Source organism: Barbatula barbatula (genome assembly GCF_947034865.1).
Source record: "Barbatula barbatula genome assembly, chromosome: 16".
In the NCBI taxonomy this organism is placed as follows: Eukaryota; Metazoa; Chordata; class Actinopteri; order Cypriniformes; family Nemacheilidae; genus Barbatula; species Barbatula barbatula.
This window is the reverse complement of record NC_136779.1, coordinates 22,511,122-22,533,015: the sequence shown is the minus strand read 5'-3', so window position 1 is coordinate 22,533,015 and position 21,894 is coordinate 22,511,122. Positions and strand designations below refer to the sequence as shown.

Sequence of the window (21,894 nt, the reverse complement as noted above, 5' to 3'; positions counted from 1 at the left end):
AACAACATCGGACAAGATTTTCACACTGACAGCTGCCGTTGAAAGACATTAGGAACTCCGGTGGCTTGTCCGAGTTAGCAACAGTAGCTGCGGGGCATAAAGTGCTGTGAAGCATTTTAAAAAGTGATTTTACTTCTCACATTTGGCAACTTGTGAAACACAGTCCACACCAGCACAGCTTCATGCGGTGTGAGGTCAATATATTACACTCCACGTTTTAAATCAAAGCCAAGAAACCAAAGCACTTGAAATTGGAGATTTGGACAATAATCTCTGGTGTGAATCTGAGAGATGCGAATGGTAAAAGTGTTAAACCACACTTCATTGGCCTGTGTGCAGTCGGTGTGGATAATCATCCTGTTCTCTCACTAACACCAGTCTTCAGATTGACCACAGACAATGGTCACGTTACATGCATTTTTCACTGAGGCTGGACTCCTCCAGCAATCCGTCTCTTGAATCTGCTCCAATGGCTTGTACGTGGGACGGTGGTTTACTGCGGCTCGCTCGTTCCTCCTGGCATGGAAAGCACTCATCATGAGTTTCCAGAGCGGCGGGCGGAGCACGGAAACAGACATTTCATGCTGGATCTGGAGCCGTGTGTTTGTCCTCATTCTTTGTGGGGAATGAAATGTATGGCTTGACATGTCTTGTGGGTTTCTTCACATTCTTAAAAGGGTTTGCTCCTGAAAAGCATAAAGTATGAGCGGGGACGGATTCTGACTTCGGGGCCAGTTACCTCCGAGGGCCCCCCTCCCACAATTGATCCGTTCTTTCCCTTAGCTGCGCATTCACAGTTATAGAAAGTGAAAGTTAAGATGATCATGAGCATTCAAACCCTACTCGCCCTGCGTCAAATGCCTGGGTTACGCCAAACATAATTAAGCCTGATTAAAGTAGTGAGCTGCCGTGTTTACATCGGTTCCAGAACAATTCCTCAAGATCGACTAAACGCCAAATTCTTAGACGTATGCGAGGTTCACGACATAAACTCTGAGCTATTCATGAATGTCACTAGAAGTCGTCATGCGCTGTGTCCGAAATGGCAGAACATACTGAATTGAATTAGTATCTATCGGCCGTTCTATATAGTATGAGTGGGAGTGGTATGAATAGATTTCTGAAATACTGCATCTGCCATGTTTTATGATCATGTGACCTGTATACTCTTTGACCTATGATGTATTAACAACAACAAAGAACCTACACGTGAGCGTTGATAAAAACATAATTTAGTCACAAGAAATTCATTTATTGGCATAAAGCCACAGATGCTACCGATGTTATACAGATGTTTTGCATTTATTTACCCATAACACACTGCAGTTTTCTGCCAGTGACACCGTACAGCTTCGTTATTACTGATGTTACTGTGTGATTGACAAGATGTTGTTAGAGAGCGTGGTTACTAAGGCGTTACTAGGGCCATATGGCATTCGTCCGGTAATGTCATTTTCTGCTGAATTCTACTTTCGTCAGGCAGGTGTCAGAATTATAATTTCACATTTCTTGAAAGGTTTGAGAATATTTGAGATGTCAGTCATATCCACAGCACTACACAAACAACACTTTTAACAGATTTTTTTGATTTTTATGGCATGACATATGATCTCTTTTCTTACAGATCCACACATTAAAGTTAGCGGAAAGAGGGACCATGTAAAGGAAGCTAAAGAGAAGATCATGTCTGTCCTGGATACAAAGGTGAGCATTTCAGGATGCATCAGGGTCATAACATGATCTCACGAGAATTCATAACTATCGTACAATGTCAATTGAGTTAAAATAATCATTTCAATCTGTTCTTAAATAATCACCTGTCGAAGAAAGTCTCATCCACCATTGGTCTTAAACCATTGGTTCATTTGTGAGGTCACCGGGGGTTCAGGGTCAGCTGACCTCTGTGACCTCCATCTTTGGGAGGAAACTTTACTAAACCATACCAAATGTGAACGAAACTGTATTACTGATCCAGACGTAGCACAGACCGTCCCTTAACACAACCGATGTGTGGAAACAGCTCTCTGTAGACTTGACGTAGCTGATTTGATGCTCATCGATGTCATTCATTCTATCACACACTGTGTAACTTGAGTGATGTATTTCAGAGGGGCAGGCTCTGTTCTCATGAAGTCTTTTTTATCTATCAATCCCCAGCTTTCACCTCTACTGTACGTTACCATCACGGTTTAAAACATCAAAAATGCTGATTACTTTACATACTTTACTTTACTTGTGTGAAATGAAGTCAGATGACATCAAAATGATCCAATTGCTTAACTTATGAATCATTATTGTTATCTGACATTGGTCAGTAAGTCGATTTTTACAAGGATTTCCTTTAATTTAAATAGTTTAGGCACACTGTAGCAGCTTTAGAATGCAACATCTGTAAGTCATTCGTAGGTTATACATCATTTAATACAATTCATGTGTTGTGTCCAGCAGAGTAATCGTGTGACTCTAAAGATGGACGTCTCGCACACGGAGCATTCACACGTCATCGGGAAGGGAGGAAACAACATCAAGAAAGTGATGGAAGACACGGGCTGTCACATCCACTTCCCTGATTCCAACCGCAACAATCAGGCCGAGAAGAGCAACCAGGTGTCATTCTAAGATTAATACTGTTAAAATGATTTCGAGAATTTATTTATTTAGCATTTTTCTGTAATAATGAGTGAATAAATGAATAAAATCATTTCTGGAGCTGGATAGGTTTTTGTGAGATTGGTAATAGTCATGATCTCATGTTTTGGCTGATATAAGTGAATGAATGAAGCAGGAAGTGTCTCTCTGTACGGAAGGTTGAGACTTGAGATGAAGCGGGGAATGCAGAGATTGAGCAATGAGTGTGGGCTCATGAATGATGATGAGATCACAGCGCTTATATTCTTGTGTTAACATTTTTCATTTTCACCCAACCTCACATCTTCATCGTAGCGTCACATCTACTGAGCCATAAAACAGCAATCCCTAAGCAATAGCATTTTCCTCTAGAGACCATCGACATTCTTGTTTGTGTTCTGCGGTCAGACAGGTTTAGAGTGACATGAATGCGAGTAAACATGACCATCATCATCATCATCTGGTGACCAGACCCTTTGAACTCATTTCAGAGGGTTTTCAGAGATCTTCATCTGACGTCTGTGTGTTTATTCCGCAGGTGTCTATAGCTGGACAGCCGGGAGGAGTCGAGGCGGCCCGAGCCAGAATTCGGGTAAATAAACATTCATAAGATGATTGACAGGGGGTGGGAGGCTGGGATTTATCTTTATAGTCTTGAAGGGTACAGGGAGTATGAATGTTCATGAGTTTTGGGGGAGATAAACACATTCCTCAGCATCTCTGCGGTCGTCCCGGCAACACAACAAGCAGCATTCCTCTCTCTCACCGGAGCTGCCGCCCCCTGCTGGTGATTCACCGTCACCACAGACACTGACATACATCTCTCACCCACACTGTGAGCAAACATGAATAAGCAGAGCAAATTAAATGTCTCGTATCTTATCGTTTGTGATGTCAAAGGCCACGCATTGATTTTGTGTGATAAACAATTTTGATTCAGTCTTTGTGTGACACATGGATGAGCGTGAATGTCTCGCTGCAGAACAGATATTGACGTGGCTGTAAAACAGTGTAACGCTGCAGTTTTGGTGATTTCGCATGCGTTTGGCTGCTCGTGCTTCAGCTCCGTCCAAACCTTCTCCTCGGGTTTCATCAGCTCCTCACGTGCCTCCTCCTGAGAGAGAACCAAGACAAACACCAGCAAACCTCCATTAACTCCTGCACTTTCTACACCAGAATCTATCATCAGGCCTCACTGTTATTTCACAAAGCAATTTGTACGTAATGAGCACTGTCGAAAAACCCCAGGCCAACCCGTTTTAAATCCAAAATATACGTGCCGTGTATGAACCGTACATCTGAGGGAATGAAGTTTAGTGGGTCAGCTTTTCATTTTTTCTCTCTTCGCTCATGTGAGCAGAACCGTTGTACATTTTACAGCATAATTGCTGGTTCTTTCGGGCGATAACCCACCTTCTCAGCCAAAATCATAATGTTATGTTGCTTGAGGACCGTCCTCCTGACTCTTCCCTCAAGTACTTTCAATGAAAACACACATCGAACAAATGCAGGAGTTACTGATTCTAGAGCAGGTCATCCGTCCAGTCCCCCAGATTCTGTGTTCACCATAAAGAAAACAAAAGCGCAGATTGGTTTTCTGCTCGTAAGGTTGAAAATAACCGTGCTCACGGTCTTAATAACTTCAGGAATGAGGAGAACCATTAGCAAAGATGAATGATTGGAATTCCAGAGCGTTCTCCGTGACTGATGCTCTGCTGAACCCAATAAAAGTCTCCTTGTGGAAAGTCAGAGTGACTGTCCCGACCACATCTAAAGACACAGAGAATGTCTTTCATTTCGGCCTAGGAGAACCCCACAACATGTGGGACTGATCACAGTGGCATTTCTGAGACTCAATTCAGTCAGGAACTGAGTCGTTTCGTCTTGTAGATGTGACTTTTGGATTGAGTCGTTGTAATCATTTGAACTCTGATGTTTCAGGAGTTACTTCCTCTGGTGTTGATGTTTGAACTGCCGGTGATGGTGCAGATGAATCCTGACCCGAGCTCTCCGGCCATCCAGCACATCTCACAGACGTACAACATCTCCGTGACCTTCAAACAGAGATCCAGACTCTACGGAGCGACGGGAGTCGTGCGGGGCTCGCAGAACAATGTAGCAGCTGTGAAGGTGAGCATTGTACTTTTGTAGAAATACATTCTCCAACTAACACACAGATGAGAAGAGAGCTCGACCCAAAGTGAATCGTCTTCCATCGATGATCTTGACGAAAGGGTCAGGTTATGCCTGGTATGTGCCGATCCAAAACCACGCACAGATGCGGTCAGAACGGAGTCCACTCAAGCGTTCCTCCCCTCCCCTCGTTCACAGCGTGCTGAAAGACGGCTTCTGCATTCTCATGCCTGTATATGCCAGAATGAAATGAAGAAGAGATTCTTGTTTTGTTTTCAGTCGGCACGAGAGAGCAGCAGTGTTTGTAAGCTGTGTGGTTGTGTGTCTGTGGGTTTGTTACAGAGGGGTACGGCGGTGTTGCTGGAGCATCTCGCGGGGAACCTGGCCAGCGCCATCACGGTCAGCACACAGCTGGACATCGCCCCGCAGCATCACCTCTTCATGATGGGACGCAACGGCAGCAACATCAAACACATCATGCAGCGCACGGGTGCTCATGTTCACTTCCCCGATCCCAACTGCCCTCAGAAGAAATCCACCGTATATGTGCAGGGAAACATGGACTCGGTGTGTCTCGCCCGGCAGTACCTGATGGTAAGAGGCTGTGGTTTTCTCCTGAACATCAGAGCTTCTGCTTTCTTTTTCAGTGGCGTTCACTAAGACAGTGGTTTCAACTGGTTTGAGATCAAGCCGCGTCTTTATATTTTTATCTTCAGCTGCGCATTTTGGATGCACGAGCACCGCTTGCGGTTGTGCCAACGAAGTGGCTGCTGCCTACCGTGTGAATCCACCATTAGTTTCTTTTGCGCTGCTTCAGTGAAGACAGCGTGCCGGCGCATTTGTGGGGACACTCTAAAATGATTATCATAAAAGGTTAAAGGTACATAAAAAGCCATCAGTGAAAACGAAAATTCTGTCAAACTTTCATTATAATAAACACTAGCTGCCTAGTGAAAATAAAGAGTAGTTCTTTTACAGATAAAGTGAATAATCTTGTGTTTTCTCCCCCATTGAAGTCCATTATAAGGAAACAGCAGAAGTGACATAAAAAGAAGAAATTTACCACACAACTTTCTATGAATTGGCCAACTTTTGAGCCCTGAGTCGGAACGCAACATGAAAAGTTTAACGTTAAAGCATATTCCTATAAGCAAAATGCTTAACATGGTTTAAAGACAGAATTGACTACACACCTTATAAACCACGCACACTATGTACATCCTTTAACATCCACACAACAAGCTAAGTTTCACGTTAAGCATTTTCCCAGATAATACCATTATAAGAAAACGACTGAACGTGGTTTACAGCAGTGACCACCTGAGAACATGTTCATGTTTCATATCAGCCATGAAAATATTTTTTAATAATTCGATTTTACATTTTACATCAGACCGGGGTGGTGGTCCCTCTTTTTAAGAAGAGGGACCGGAGGGTGTGTTCCAACTACAGGGGGATCACACATCTCAGCCTCCCTGGGAAAGTCTATGCCAGGGTACTGGAGAGGAGAATACGGCTGATAGTAGAACCTCAGATTCAGGAGGAACAGTGTGGGTTTCGTCCGGGCCGTGGAACGCTGGACCAGCTCTACACCCTCTACAGGGTGCTGGAGGGTTCATGGGAGTTTGCCCAACCAATCCACATGTGTTTTGTGGATTTGGAGAAGGCATTCGACTGTGTCCCTTGCGGCGTCCTGTGGAGGGTGCTTCGGGGGTCCGGGGTCCTTTGCTAATGGCTGTCAGGTCCCTGTACGACCGAACCAGGAGCTTGGTTCGCATTGCTGGGAGTAAGTCGGACTTGTTCCCAGTGCATGTCGGACTCCGGCAGGGCTGCCCTTTGTCGCCGGTTCTGTTCGTAATTTTTATGGACAGAATTTCTAGGCGCAGCCAGGGGCCGGAGGGTGTCAGGTTTGGGGACCACACGATCTCGTCTCTGCTCTTTGCGGATGATGTTGTCATGTTGGCCCCTTCAGGTAGGTGGAGAGTTCCTGCCTCAAGTGGAGGAGTTTAAGTATCTCGGGGTCTTGTTCACGAGTGAGTGAAGGATGGAACGGGAGATTGACAGACGGATCGGTGCAGCTTCTGCAGTAATGCGGTCGATGTACCGGTCCGTCGTGGTGAAGAAAGAGCTGAGCTGCAAGGCAAAGCTCTCGATTTCCCGGTCAATGTACGTTCCTACTCTCACCGATGGTCATGAGCTTTGGGTCATGACCGAAAGGACAAGATCCCGGATACAGGCGGCCGAAATGAGCTTCCTCCGCAGGGTGGCTGGACGATCCCTTAGAGATAGGCTGAGAAGTTCGGTCACCCGGGAGGAGCTCGGAGTAGAGCCGCTGCTCCTCCACATCGAGAGGGGTCAGCTGAGGTGGCTTGGGCATCTGTTCCGGATGCCTACTGGACACTTTCCCCCGAAACTAACTGCCAAGTATGTTTGCACATAAAAGGAATTTGTTTTGGTGACAGGAGCATCCAGTACACACAAACAACAACAACAGTACACAGAGACCATAACACAATAGAATACAGTACACAGATGATTTAAATAAGGGCCTATGGGTATAAAGGATATAAGAAAATGAGAAATACAATACAATAAACATAAAGTAAAGTTATAGAGAGTAAAGCTATGTGTGTATGTAAATATGTACAAGTAAAAAATAAAAATATTGCAGTTCATTATTATTGCAAAGTTATTTATTGCACCGTGGGTAAAAACCCTTGAAGTGTTCAAGAGGAAGACGGCCTGAGAGAAGAAGCTGTTTTTGTGTCTGGTTGTTTTGGTTCTCAGACGGCAGCACTGTGAAGAGATGATGGCTGGATGTGATCTTCTGAGCCCTTTTACTCTCTCTGGATGTATATAGTTCTTGGAGGGTGGGCAGGGGGGCACTAATGATTTGATCAATTATAACGTACAATAATTTACTTTATCTGTAAAAGAAGGAAGGACTGAGTCTTTTGAGCGCAGCTAGTGTTTATTATAAGGCAGGTTTGACAGAAATGTGGTCTTTTGGGTACTATCACGTTAAGTGTCCCTCCATTTGAGAGAGCATAGCGCCGTATGACGTCTGACAAGACAGTCACAGGTTGGTTCATTTTTCTGAGGTGAAAGACTTTTTATTGTAACAAGATAAGAAAATGACGATAGAATATTGAAACTGTCATTCAGAAACAGACCGACTGATGAAATCTGCAGACTGACACAGACTTTCAGCAACAAGTCCAGACTGAAGATCTGAGCAAAAGTCTTCTAGTGTATTTCAGCCATTAGACTGTACACTCGGTGATCCGTTGAGGACGGTCTTGCGACCTGCTTTTAGCTCGTGGCGCACCAGTTGAGAAACACCGAACTAAAGCAGGCAGATCTAATAACAACAAAAACTTGCAAACAAAAGAACTTTCAGAGATGGATTCTCGCCCAACGGTTATATTGAACCTCACTGTTGGTCGGTGGTGAGGAAAGAGACACTCGGAGTCATTTATTTAGTCTCATAAATATTTCTCTCACCGCACCATCTCTCCTTTAGCATATGTAGCAGTTTTCATGTCGTCTGCTGAGTTAGCTCTGTCGAGGGGAAAAGAAAAAGCAGGTCAGGGCTCGGTAACCGAAAGCCTGACGCATGGAGGACCTGCCGCTGTTTTTCTTTTCAACATGAGACGCAGGTGATGGATCACTGCTGAAGAACTGGAGCTGTGCTGATTTAGGACCCAAGCCAACGAGACGTTTTGCGTTGGTTTGCGTTTTGACTGATGGATTTAAAACTCGTGTAGAAAGACTTTGCTCACTCTCTTTCTTCTCTGTGTTTGCTGCAGGGCTGTCTGCCTCTGGTGCTGATGTTTGATATCAAAGAGGACATCGAGGTGGAACCACAATGCATAACATCACTGATGGAGCAACTGGATGTGTTCATGAGCGTCAAACCAAAACCCAAGCAGCCCAGCAAGGTTTGCACGCACACAATAACCGAACTCTTTCTGCATGTTGAAAACTCAAACGCCTGTAAAAACAACGTACAGCGCACATAGGGTTTGCGGGTGGCTCTATAATGCCTGGATGTGGAAACAGCATTCATGTCCTTGGTGAAGGGTGAAATCCTATCCTGTGTTTAAGGCTGAACAGCGGCACTGTAAATGATCAGTGTTAACATCAACCTTTATTAAAGCCTCTGTAAACGTTCTTCTCATCTTTCACGCTTATTACAGCACTGCTTCAGACTGATATATACACTTACTGAGGAAGTATACATTTAGGAAGAGACTAAGAAATAAATTGAAGACATGGAGAATTACATGCTCAGGAAAACCTCCAGAGACGTCACCACGAACAGCCTTCAGAAATAATATCACTTCAACTTTTTTTAGACAGGAGTTTATTGTACAAAGAAAATCAAAACTAAAAGAGATTTTGTTCAAACTAAGCTGTAAAATGTGCAGACTTCTGCATTCATTGACAGTAATGTCACAGTGAGGTCATGAGGAGAAACACATCAGAGGATTTCCTGATAATGGAATAAGAAAAACTAAAATCAATTCAAGTTCTGGGATCGATATACAAAAGCTAGGAAATGGATAATTGAGATCAAATTAAATGTTCAATGCCTTTTAGCAATTTCTGTACGCTCGTTTTTAGAAATGTTAACGTGTGATCGCAATGAAAATGAACAAATATTTTACTACTTTACAAAACATGGTTGCTATGTGTGTGTTCAGGAATATATATTGCCGAGGAAAAAATGTAGAGAACACAGCAAATGTTTATTTCAAATCATCATTTCTTGATGTATTGTGGCCACTTTACTTTATTGTCTGATGTATTTAAAAAAAATCAAACATCAGGAGAGACATTAAGTTATCCAACAGCAAATGTGAAAGACTGACACATAAAACTGTGATCAACATACAGATTATCACATAAAAAAAAACATTTTCTAAATACATGTAGAAATATGTCTGTCGTATTGCTTTAAACTGAATCTCAACTTGTTTCCTTTGCAGCATTTGAGGTCTGAAACAATACCGATCATCTTTTATGTTTTTATCACCTGTTTGTCCAGTTTTCATTTTCTGCAAATAGTAACAATATTTTTATTTGAAATGATCATTCTTCCTCAACACATACAGTAACTATAGATGGTACAATCAGAAAAAGGATCTCTGAAACGGTCTCTGAAGTTTTTTCTCTGCTCTACATATTACGATATATATCGTTCCTGCAAACTAGTCGCTTTATGGCGAAATTCTCGGTTTTGAATCAAAAATAGTTCATTTATATGAATTGTGTAAATCTGAAGAGTTTTCTACTCTCGAGAGAACATGGCGTTGATATTTATTATTCAGTTCATCCATGTGATGGAAACGGCTGTGTTATGAGTGACAGTTGACAATCTCCTTTTCCAATTTCCACTTCTAGAGCTCTCTGCCCTTATCTTTATATATTTATCCTTGATACGAGCATCTTTGTTCGATTAGCAAATGAGGGCGGGGCCAACGAGGGGCTCCTCCCTCTTTTAAAATAGCCAATAGTATTTAGTTGATACTGTAATCTTCTGTAATCTGGCAAGAAGCTGAAGGGCAGAATGGTGCTATAAAAATCATTGATCTGTATTGATTGAAGTGAGAGAGATTTTTGTCAATGTCTGGCTATAGGAATCCTTAAGGCTAACTTAAGTGTACTAACTTTTGTAAATGATCAAAAGATTTGTTTCAGCACAATATTGTGTGAGGTGAGTTGATGTGTGTGTCATGTGTGTTGTGTCAGTCTGTGATAGTGAAGAGCGTGGAGAGGAACGCTCTGAACATGTATGAGGCCAGACGCTGTCTGTTGGGTTTGGACGGCAGTGGTGTTGTTGGCGGTTGCAGTAATCCTCCTCTATCATCTCCGGCTCTCAGCTGTCCTGTGGGACTTGACATACTCGCCTCCACCGGCCTCGGCCTCACCAGCCTGGGTAATTTATCATTCATTCACTACCTCTGAAAACCAACATGACCACAACACAACAACAAAAACATTTTAAAGGAACAGTTCACAGTTCCAAAAGTATCCTGTATTTGGACTCACCATCAAGCGAGTAAATGAAATTCAAAAGAGCCTTTGTGTGACCACTTTGAGTGAGAACAGTGATAATCTTCTTTACGTCTGAACGTGATTAAATTAGCTCATAGTATTCGGTTTGGCTCGCAAATGTATCGTTTCACGTCATGAGACATGGACACCAAACCCTGGAGTCGGATATGTGCGTTTTTTGGAGCTTCAAAAACTGGGTCTCTATCCATTGCCATAACAAAGCTGGGAAGAGAAAGGATGTGTAGTTGAATCACCGGTGTGAGAGCACACACACACATACACACACACACACACACACCCTTGTGAAGACCTGTATAGAAAAACACACTCTCACCCGACCTCTGAACCTGACCCTCACACACACCTTTCTGCATTTGTACATTTTCAGATGAACGTCACTTACTTTGTTGAACAATTTCCCTCCCTGTACTGTAGATGAATGAGACTTTGACTATTCTGTGTGTGACCTTTAGGTCTTCTGGGACCTGCGACCAGACCCTCCACCAACTCTCTTCTGAACGCTCTCAACAGCTCCATCAGCCCGTTACAGACGCCCACCTCTGGAACACCCAGTCCAACTCTCTGGTCCAGTCTCACCAGCCCCGCAGGTACACCACACACACACACACACACACACACACACACACACATATATATCGTATAGTTACACACATGTATGCATTAAAACAGAGTGATAAATACATTCTTTTGGTGTTTCAAACCGTCTATTAGTCCTAGACCTGGCTCATTGAAAGTTTTTCATTAAACCACCACACTTTTTTCTGTGAGTGTTCAGGACTTGCGCATTCACATTGGGTCTGGACTTAAAACTGGATTTCTCTTCAGTTCACTTTAGGTTTTAAACAACTTAAAGTCGGCATTAAAATAAAAATCCTTTTACACCGTGTTGCGCTATTTATCATTAATGATCATTCTAAAACTTGTAATCTTTCATCAAAAACGTGAACCTGCCTCTCTTCACTTCTGGTCACGAGGACTGGCGCGAGGGCGGAGCGCCAATGAAATCTTTCACCTTTCAACGATCCAGTCAGTTCTCGATGGACAATTTCTTTTTCTCATTTCAGAAGTTGTTTCACTTGAGTTTACGTTACGATACGGACAAAAATACAATCACAACATCCGTTTCGTAACAACTTTAAACAAACGTTATGTGGTCCAAACTTAACTTCCGGTAGACCTCTGCAAAGAATCAATAACTGTTGAGTCGTATTTAATTTAATGCAAATAAAATAATAATATAAATGAAATATAAAATAAATCTTCGTACTACTAGCCATCAACCAGACAGATAACCAAACACATATCAGTTAAGTCTGGACCAGGCGTGTGTGTCCGACAAAAGCGTCTATATAATAATGTCGGCGATTCCCAGTTGAAATGTTGCATTTAATGTCTTCAGGTTTCTCGTCACCCTTGATGATCCACCCGGCCACACAGGCCACACTAACCAGCATGCTGTTCTCCGGAGTGGCGGGCTACACCCAGAACACCCCCTCCCCTCCGCCCGGTCTCGCTCCCATAGACGCTCAAGTGTCTGGAGTATCAGACTGCAGTAAAGCCGTGTCCCTCAGCAGCAAAGTCAGCAAGTCTTTCTTTATCAGAGTTGATCTGTCTGTCTCTTGTTTTCATGGTCTTATTGCGCAAACTCTTATGTGATCTGTGTTGTGTAGCAGTCCAGCTCAATGTACAGAATATCTGCTGCGTCTTTGGCCGAGAAGGTTCTGAACGGCGCTCACGAGTCTGGTCAGGACGCCAGCGGTCAATGCGCTTCTGAACCGCTGTCCAGCAAATCCCGCCAAGATCAAGGTCCGCATGCTCGCAGATGCTCAACACAGCACACACTTACAGTCAGTACAGTGCGATGGCAGGTTCCTAATCTAATCCTTGGCGTGTGTCGTACTGAGTTGTTTTCTCTGTTAAATGCCAGTAAGCTTTGTTTATACTGCAGCGTTTGACACACGAGTGAACACTTCATGCCTGACACTTTCCATTGCAAGATTTATTATTCTCTCGCTAATTCCAGCTTAATGTAACAGGTGACATTCACTTTTGAAGTATGTCAACGTTTGATTTGTTTCTTGACCTTCTGTAGATTGGACGTGTAAAAATATATTGACTTTGCTGAGTGTAATTATGGTTCAATTTAAACTCACATGGGTTTACTGTTCCTCTTCTGAGGCCAAGGCTTTCTGTGCAACGCTATTGTTCTGGTCAAAGATATTTGAGTTGGTCTTACGCTCATTCGCTCAGGATATATGTGTGTTTTTACTTCCATATGAGCTGAAGTCAATTAGGTCGCGTTATTCGCGGGAAGTAATGACAATAAATGTTCTGTTAGATTCTTTGATGCTGAGAGCAGTGCAGGAATACAAAACTACTCAACCAAAACATTCAATATGAGGACCTGAGGAAAGAATAACAGTGCCGTTTGTGTGTGTGTGTTCAGGTTCAGATACGTTTGTGGAAGTGGGTATGCCCCGCAGCCCCTCTCACTCTGGGAACAGTAATGAACTGAAGCAGATGTTGGCGTCATGTAAGACGACCTCAGGAAAGAGACAAGCCCTGGAACTATTACAAGCCACCAAGAACTCACTGCTACAGTATGAACACACACCTGAACACACACACACTCAACACACACACACAATCACTCAACACACACACACACACACACACAATCACTCAACACACACACACACTCAACACACACACACACACTCAACACACACACACTCAACACACACACACAATCACTCAACACACACACACACACACAATCACTCAACACACACACACACTCAACACACACACACACACACACACACACAATCACTCAACACACACACACACTCAACACACACACACACTCAACACACACACACACACTCAACACACACACACTCAACACACACACACACACACACACAATCACTCAACACACACACACACTCAACACACACACACACTCAACACACACACACACACTCAACACACACACACTCAACACACACACACAATCACTCAACACACACACACACACACACACACACAATCACTCAACACACACACACACTCAACACACACACACACACTCAACACACACACACTCAACACACACACACAATCACTCAACACACACACACACACACAATCACTCAACACACACACACACTCAACACACACACACACACACACACACACAATCACTCAACACACACACACACTCAACACACACACACACTCAACACACACACACACACTCAACACACACACACTCAACACACACACACACACACACACAATCACTCAACACACACACACACTCAACACACACACACACTCAACACACACACACACACTCAACACACACACACTCAACACACACACACAATCACTCAACACACACACACACACACACACACACAATCACTCAACACACACACACACTCAACACACACACACACACTCAACACACACACACTCAACACACACACACAATCACTCAACACACACACACACACAATCACTCAACACACACACACACTCAACACACACACACAATCACTCAACACACACACACACACACACACAATCACTCAACACACACACACACTCAACACACACACACACTCAACACACACACACACACTCAACACACACACACTCAACACACACACACAATCACTCAACACACACACACACACACACACAATCACTCAACACACACACACACTCAACACACACACACACACTCAACACACACACACTCAACACACACACACAATCACTCAACACACACACACACACAATCACTCAACACACACACACACTCAACACACACACACAATCACTCAACACACACACACACACACACACACACAATCACTCAACACACACACACACTCAACACACACACACACACTCAACACACACACACACACTCAACACACACACACTCAACACACACACACACACACACAATCACTCAACACACACACACACTCAACACACACACACACTCCACACACACTCAACACACACACACAATCACTCAACACACACACACACACAATCACTCAACACACACACACACTCAACACACACACACAATCACTCAACACACACACACACACACACACAATCACTCAACACACACACACACTCAACACACACACACACTCAACACACACTCAACACACACACACTCAACACACACACACAATCACTCAACACACACACACACACACACACACAATCACTCAACACACACACACACTCAACACACACACACAATCACTCAACACACACACACACACACACACACACAATCACTCAACACACACACACACTCAACACACACACACACTCAACACACACACACACACACACTCAACACACACACACTCAACACACACACACAATCACTCAACACACACACACACACACAATCACTCAACACACACACACACTCAACACACACACACAATCACTCAACACACACACAATCACTCAAGACACACACACACTCAACACACACACACAATCACTCAACACACACACACACTCAACACACACACACACACACTCAACACACACACACACACACAATCACTCAACACACACACAATCACTAAACACACACACAATCACTCAACACACACTCAACATACACACAATCACTCAACACACACACACACTCAACACACACACACACACACACTCAACACACAATCACTCAACACACGCACACACTCAACACACACGCACACACTCAACACACACGCACACACTCAACACACACGCACACACTCAACACACACGCACACACTCAACACACACGCACACACACAGCACACACTCAACACACAGCACACACTCAACACACACGCACACACTCAACACACACACACACACTCAACACACACACACTCAACACACACGCACACACACAGCACACACTCAACACACAGCACACAATCACTCAACACACACACACACACACACACACACAATCACTCAACACACACACAATCACTCAACACACACTCAACACACACACAATCACTCAACACACACACACACTCAACACACACACACACACACACACTCAACACACACACAATCACTCAACACACACACAATCACTAAACACACACACAATCACTCAACACACACTCAACACACACACAATCACTCAACACACACACACTCAACACACACACACACACACACTCAACACACAATCACTCAACACACGCACACACTCAACACACACGCACACACTCAACACACACGCACACACTCAACACACACGCACACACTCAACACACACGCACACACTCAACACACACGCACACACACAGCACACACTCAACACACAGCACACACTCAACACACACGCACACACTCAACACACACACACTCAACACACACGCACACACTCAACACACACGCACACACACAGCACACACTCAACACACAGCACACAATCACTCAACACACACACACACACACAATCACTCAACACACACACACACACACTCAACACACACACACACACTCAACACACACACACAATCACTCAACACACACACACTCAACACACACACACAATCACTCAACACACACACACACTCAACACACACACACACTCAACACACACACACAATCACTCAACACACACACACTCAACACACACACACAATCACTCAACACACACACACACTCAACACACACGCACACACTCAACACACACGCACACACTCAACACACACGCACACACTCAACACACACGCACACACACAGCACACACTCAACACACAGCACACACTCAACACACAGCACACACTCAACACACAGCACACACTCAACACACACGCACACACTCAACACACACACACTCAACACACACACACTCAACACACACGCACACACTCAACACACACACACACACACAGCACACACTCAACACACACGCACACACACAGCACACACTCAACACACACGCACACACTCAACACACACTCAACACACACACACACTCAACACACACACACAATCACTCAACACACACACACTCAACACACACACACAATCACTCAACACACACACACACACTCAACACACACACACACACTCAACACACACACACTCAACACACACGCACACACTCAACACACACGCACACACACAGCACACACTCAACACACAGCACACACTCAACACACAGCACACACTCAACACACACACACACACTCAACACACACACACTCAACACACACACACTCAACACAGACGCACACACTCAACACACACGCACACACACAGCACACACTCAACACACAGCACACACTCAACACACACACACACACTCAACACACACACACTCAACACACACACACTCAACACACACGCACACACTCAACACACACACACACACACAGCACACACTCAACACACACGCACACACACAGCACACACTCAACACACACGCACACACTCAACACACACTCAACACACACGCACACACTCAACACACACGCACACACACAGCACACACTCAACACACACGCACACACTCAACACACACACACACACTCAACACACACACACTCAACACACACACACTCAACACACACGCACACACTCAACACACACACACACACACAGCACACACTCAACACACACGCACACACACAGCACACACTCAACACACACGCACACACTCAACACACACTCAACACACACGCACACACTCAACACACACGCACACACACAGCACACACTCAACACACACACACGCACACACTCAACACACACGCACACACACAGCACACACTCAACACACACGCACACACACAGCACACACTCAACACACACGCACACACACAGCACACACTCAACACACACGCACACACACAGCACACACTCAACACACACGCACACACTCAACACACACTCAACACACACGCACACACTCAACACACACGCACACACACAGCACACACTCAACACACACGCACACACTCAACACACAGGCACACACTCAACACACACGCACACACACAGCACACACTCAACACACAGGCACACACTCAACACACACGCACACACACAGCACACACTCAACACACACGCCTGATAATTTCAACAGCAGATAAATGTGCTTGACTCTAGTGTGTGTAAAAGTGAGACAGCAAGTGCGAGTGTTATGATGTGTTCTTGAATGAGTTTGTGTGTGTTTGTCTGTGCAGTTCAGACTCTCTGTTGTCAGACTCTGACTCCAGCGCCTCTGAGAGTCCTGTGGCTGATAAACGTGCTCCAGGCAGTGAGAGAGCAGCCGCCCGTCTGCCGTCTCAATCCTCCTTCTCTAACATGCAGGTGATGACCTCAGATCCTGACTCACAGCCTGTAAGACCTCCATCAGTCCTGATCACAGTTATCAGAATTAACATTCTGCATGAAGACAGTCTGTGTGTCATGTGTTTCTGAACACACATGATGAGTTATGACACAGTGTTTAGCATTAGCACTCCTTATCATCTAAACCAAGCTGACAGGAGAACAAATGAAATCTCTCTCCTCTCCTTCACAGGCTTTTGACTACGAGCAAAAGAAGTTATTGGCCACCAAAGGTATGTGATCGACCAATCAAATCATAGTTTGGGTTATACGTCCAGTGTTTAAGCGTGTCTCCGACCCATCTATAGTAGTTCAGCTGTGGGTGGTTTGGGGAAACTGGATGTGTTTAGGCTTGTTTACCAGTAAAAACAAAGACAGAACGTCTGACAGCGAGCAGTGTTTCACATTCACAGGAAATAAAGCTTCCTTATGTCCAGTGTTCATGACTGGGAACTATTGGCCTGAGAATAAAGATGTCCTCACCGCTATTCAGACCTCAGATCCCCGCACTGTACATAAAGCTCATTCTTAATCATTAACGTTTGAACTGTATTGAAATGTGTTTCACGGTTTTATCACAAAGCGACAAGTTTTGGTAAAAACATTCCTATTGAAGGGACAGTTCACAATCAGCATTCTGTCATCATTTACTCACTCTCAAGTTGTTTCAAACCTGAATTCATTTATTTGTTCTGTTAAACACAAAGAAAGATATACGAAAAGATGTTAGCAACTGACATCTCTGGGACACCATTGACCACCGTTGCTGGACACAAAAGAAGATATTTTGAGGAATTTAGGAAAGCAAACAGTTCTTGGGCACTTTTGATTACCATTTTATTTGTTTCCACTATGGTAGTCAATGACGTCCCAGAAATGTAAATATTTCCAAATATATATTTTTTTGTGTTCAACAGAACAAAGATAATTATGCAGGTTTGGAAGGATGAGCAATTCATGATTGAATTTTATTTTTCAGTGGAGTATCCCTTTAAAGCAACAATATGGAAGAATTTTATGAAATATCCAAGACTCACTTTCACAGTGTGATATATTTCATGCAGTTGTGTACTTACATGATCCCAAATGTTCCCAAGAATGTGCAAATCCAGAGAAATTCCTATTTAAACTAATTACCCGTCCCTTGTCTCCCTCGTATTTGTCTCATATCAGTGACTTAATATCCGCTGCTCCGCACGACCATCAGTTTCCTCAACATGCAAATGCAGAAGAGCTTATACAGCATCTGGGACACCCAAACCCAAACAAGCATAAACGTAGTTTACTTTTGAAACGATGACGGGCTAACATAGCTTTACATTCCATGTTTCTTGCAAGATTATTCATTACGATGACATCAAATAAAATTCCTTCATTACCTCGTCCGTGAACATGCTGGGCGATCTCCATACGCCTCTGGATGTCCCATAATTCCCTATTCTCCTACATAATGTCATTTAGCTTTGCCTTTTGTTGTTGTTTCGAGAGTGCACTATCTAGCGGTCCAAATTTACATATTGTGGCTTTAAACTTCTCAGAAAATACAGATAAATGTCAAGAAATAAATGATCATTGAATCATATTTGACTTGTATTTGACTTTGACCTTTTTAAATCATATTAACCATATTCAAACAACATTTTGGTGTAAGATTGACATTTGTAATAAAAACAATACATTTCTCGTTTCTGCAAAGAAATCATAAACATTATTTAACCTCTGCATGGTTTCTGTCAGAACCGTTTTTACATTTTAACGATTTAGCAGTTGAAATGACATAAACACAAAGACTGATCTCATAAACATATTACTCTCAAGATAAAATGCTGCTATGAATGTAGTCAACGTAATAATCAGTGTTAACATGATGTGCTTATATTGTGCAAAATGTGTGTACATCCAGTTGCTGTTATCTGTCCCGCTAAAATCCATTAAAATAGTTTTTTTGGAACTATTGAGGGCTCCATGAACCACGTGACCACACGGCGGCGAGATCGAGTGTCGTAACTCTCAAATGAAACGTCTCTGGTTTTTGTTACCCAGCCTACTGCATCATTTTCCCACAGACCTGAACGCCACACAACAGTTTAATAAATGAGTCATTTAAAGGCACAATGTGTAGTTTTTTGGCATTCAAAATTCCTCATTTTAATCACAAATAAATCAGTGTGACAGAACAAGATCGTTCTCAATTGTGAGAATTTATTTTATTTTAGCTGTCATCAGGCCTCATTTTTAAAATTTCGAGGTGAAATACAACATTTCTTCTCTCAACAACATGATTTTCTGAATAAAATGCATAAACACAGGCAGTGATATATATTGTATGCGTTGTTAATCATCTTCCTGTGTTCTGTTAGCCATGTTGAAGAAGCCGGTGGTAACGGAGGTCCGCACTCCCACTAACACATGGAGCGGTCTAGGCTTCTCAAAGTCCATGCCTGCAGAAACCATTAAAGAGCTGCGCAGAGCAAACCACGTGTCCTATAAACCCAGCATGTCCACTACATATGAGGTGAGACGTCAAGAGATCTGAACTGATGGTTGGTTTGCTGTGATGCGTGTGATTCTCAGTATAAGGCTGTGTGTGTTTTTAAGGGGTCGCCGCTGGCTCTGTCCCGCTCCAGCAGTAGAGAGGGGATGGCGAGTGGCAGTGACTCTGATAACTGGAGAGAGAGAAATGGGAGCGGGCTCCCAACACACACTGACTTCACCTCTCCCATCAGCCCCAAAAGAAAGCAGAACAAAACCGGTGAGAGTCTGCCATTTAGTGCAAATAATTACCAATATTGAAAATCTGTGTGCACTCATAATCCGCCATCTCAAATGACGTAAACTAGATGGCTTGGGCGGAGCATCCGTTAACTCCTCCCCTTCAACCGTCAGTCTGCTGCTAGATTTTTTCAAAATGCAAGAGCTGTTTTTTTACATCCAGTCAAATTACAGTGAAAAAACAAGCCACGCCCACTCTTTTTTCCCTATTTATAATTCTGTTTCACTCGGAAATGCCTCAGAATACAAGAGTAAAAAGGATCCCAACTTCTGATTCACGGGGACTTTAAAGATATAAATCAATTGTAAATGATACCTTTCTATCTACATTGGCTACACTGGGAAAAATTGTAATGGCTGTTTATTTTACTTCAAATGCTTTTGATTACATTTGAGTTTTAACCAGTTTTTTTCCTTTTGGCTGAAAGCAATGGACTTTTTAATTAGATACAATTCAGTTGTCGCATGACCGTGTAACATCACAATTGATATCCATCGTAAACGAAGAAATCATCAATCTCATATATCTGACTAAAACCAAACTTATTCAAACAACGAACACCAATAAACAGCAATTTTGATTAAAGTATACTAAATATTGAAAAATGTCTAAATGAAAGCATATAGATGTGAATATAACGGGGCATTCACACGAGGCATCAGCGTCAATGCTAATCGTTTACTTTATATGGGTGATTGAGTTGCCGAACTGAATTTTGGGTCCGTCGGCACCGCGGAAGTTGAAAATTTCTCAACTTTTCAAACGCCTACGCAGCCATCCAATCACCTTATTGCAAATATGTGTCGGCCACGCCCTCCGTCAACGCTGACACCTCAGGTGAATGCAGGGTAATTCTTCTGGAATGTTTGTGTTGTGAT

The 21,894-nt window shown here is 43.5% G+C and overlaps 1 protein-coding gene across 6 annotated transcripts in view; it reads left to right on the top strand.

The window, feature by feature from the left end:
* The window catches only part of bicc1 (BicC family RNA binding protein 1), a 51,785-nt gene that overhangs the window by 24,740 nt on the left and 5,151 nt on the right, over window positions 1–21,894 (top strand). Inside the window, exons 4-18 of one of the 6 annotated variants that reach the window (XM_079477172.1) lie at window positions 1,625–1,704; window positions 2,449–2,607; window positions 3,167–3,220; window positions 4,570–4,758; window positions 5,104–5,355; window positions 8,571–8,702; window positions 10,516–10,702; window positions 11,295–11,429; window positions 12,242–12,420; window positions 12,516–12,648; window positions 13,289–13,442; window positions 18,096–18,252; window positions 18,437–18,476; window positions 20,604–20,758; window positions 20,842–20,995. In XM_079477172.1, coding sequence (XP_079333298.1) covers window positions 1,625–1,704; window positions 2,449–2,607; window positions 3,167–3,220; window positions 4,570–4,758; window positions 5,104–5,355; window positions 8,571–8,702; window positions 10,516–10,702; window positions 11,295–11,429; window positions 12,242–12,420; window positions 12,516–12,648; window positions 13,289–13,442; window positions 18,096–18,252; window positions 18,437–18,476; window positions 20,604–20,758; window positions 20,842–20,995 — 2,160 coding nt within the window. Of the gene's footprint in view, window positions 1–1,624; window positions 1,705–2,445; window positions 2,608–3,166; window positions 3,221–4,569; window positions 4,759–5,103; window positions 5,356–8,570; window positions 8,703–10,515; window positions 10,703–11,294; window positions 11,430–12,241; window positions 12,421–12,512; window positions 12,649–13,288; window positions 13,443–18,095; window positions 18,253–18,436; window positions 18,477–20,603; window positions 20,759–20,841; window positions 20,996–21,894 lie in introns of all 6 variants that reach the window. The other 5 variants (XM_079477170.1, XM_079477171.1, XM_079477169.1 and 2 more) reach the window with 5 other exon arrangements.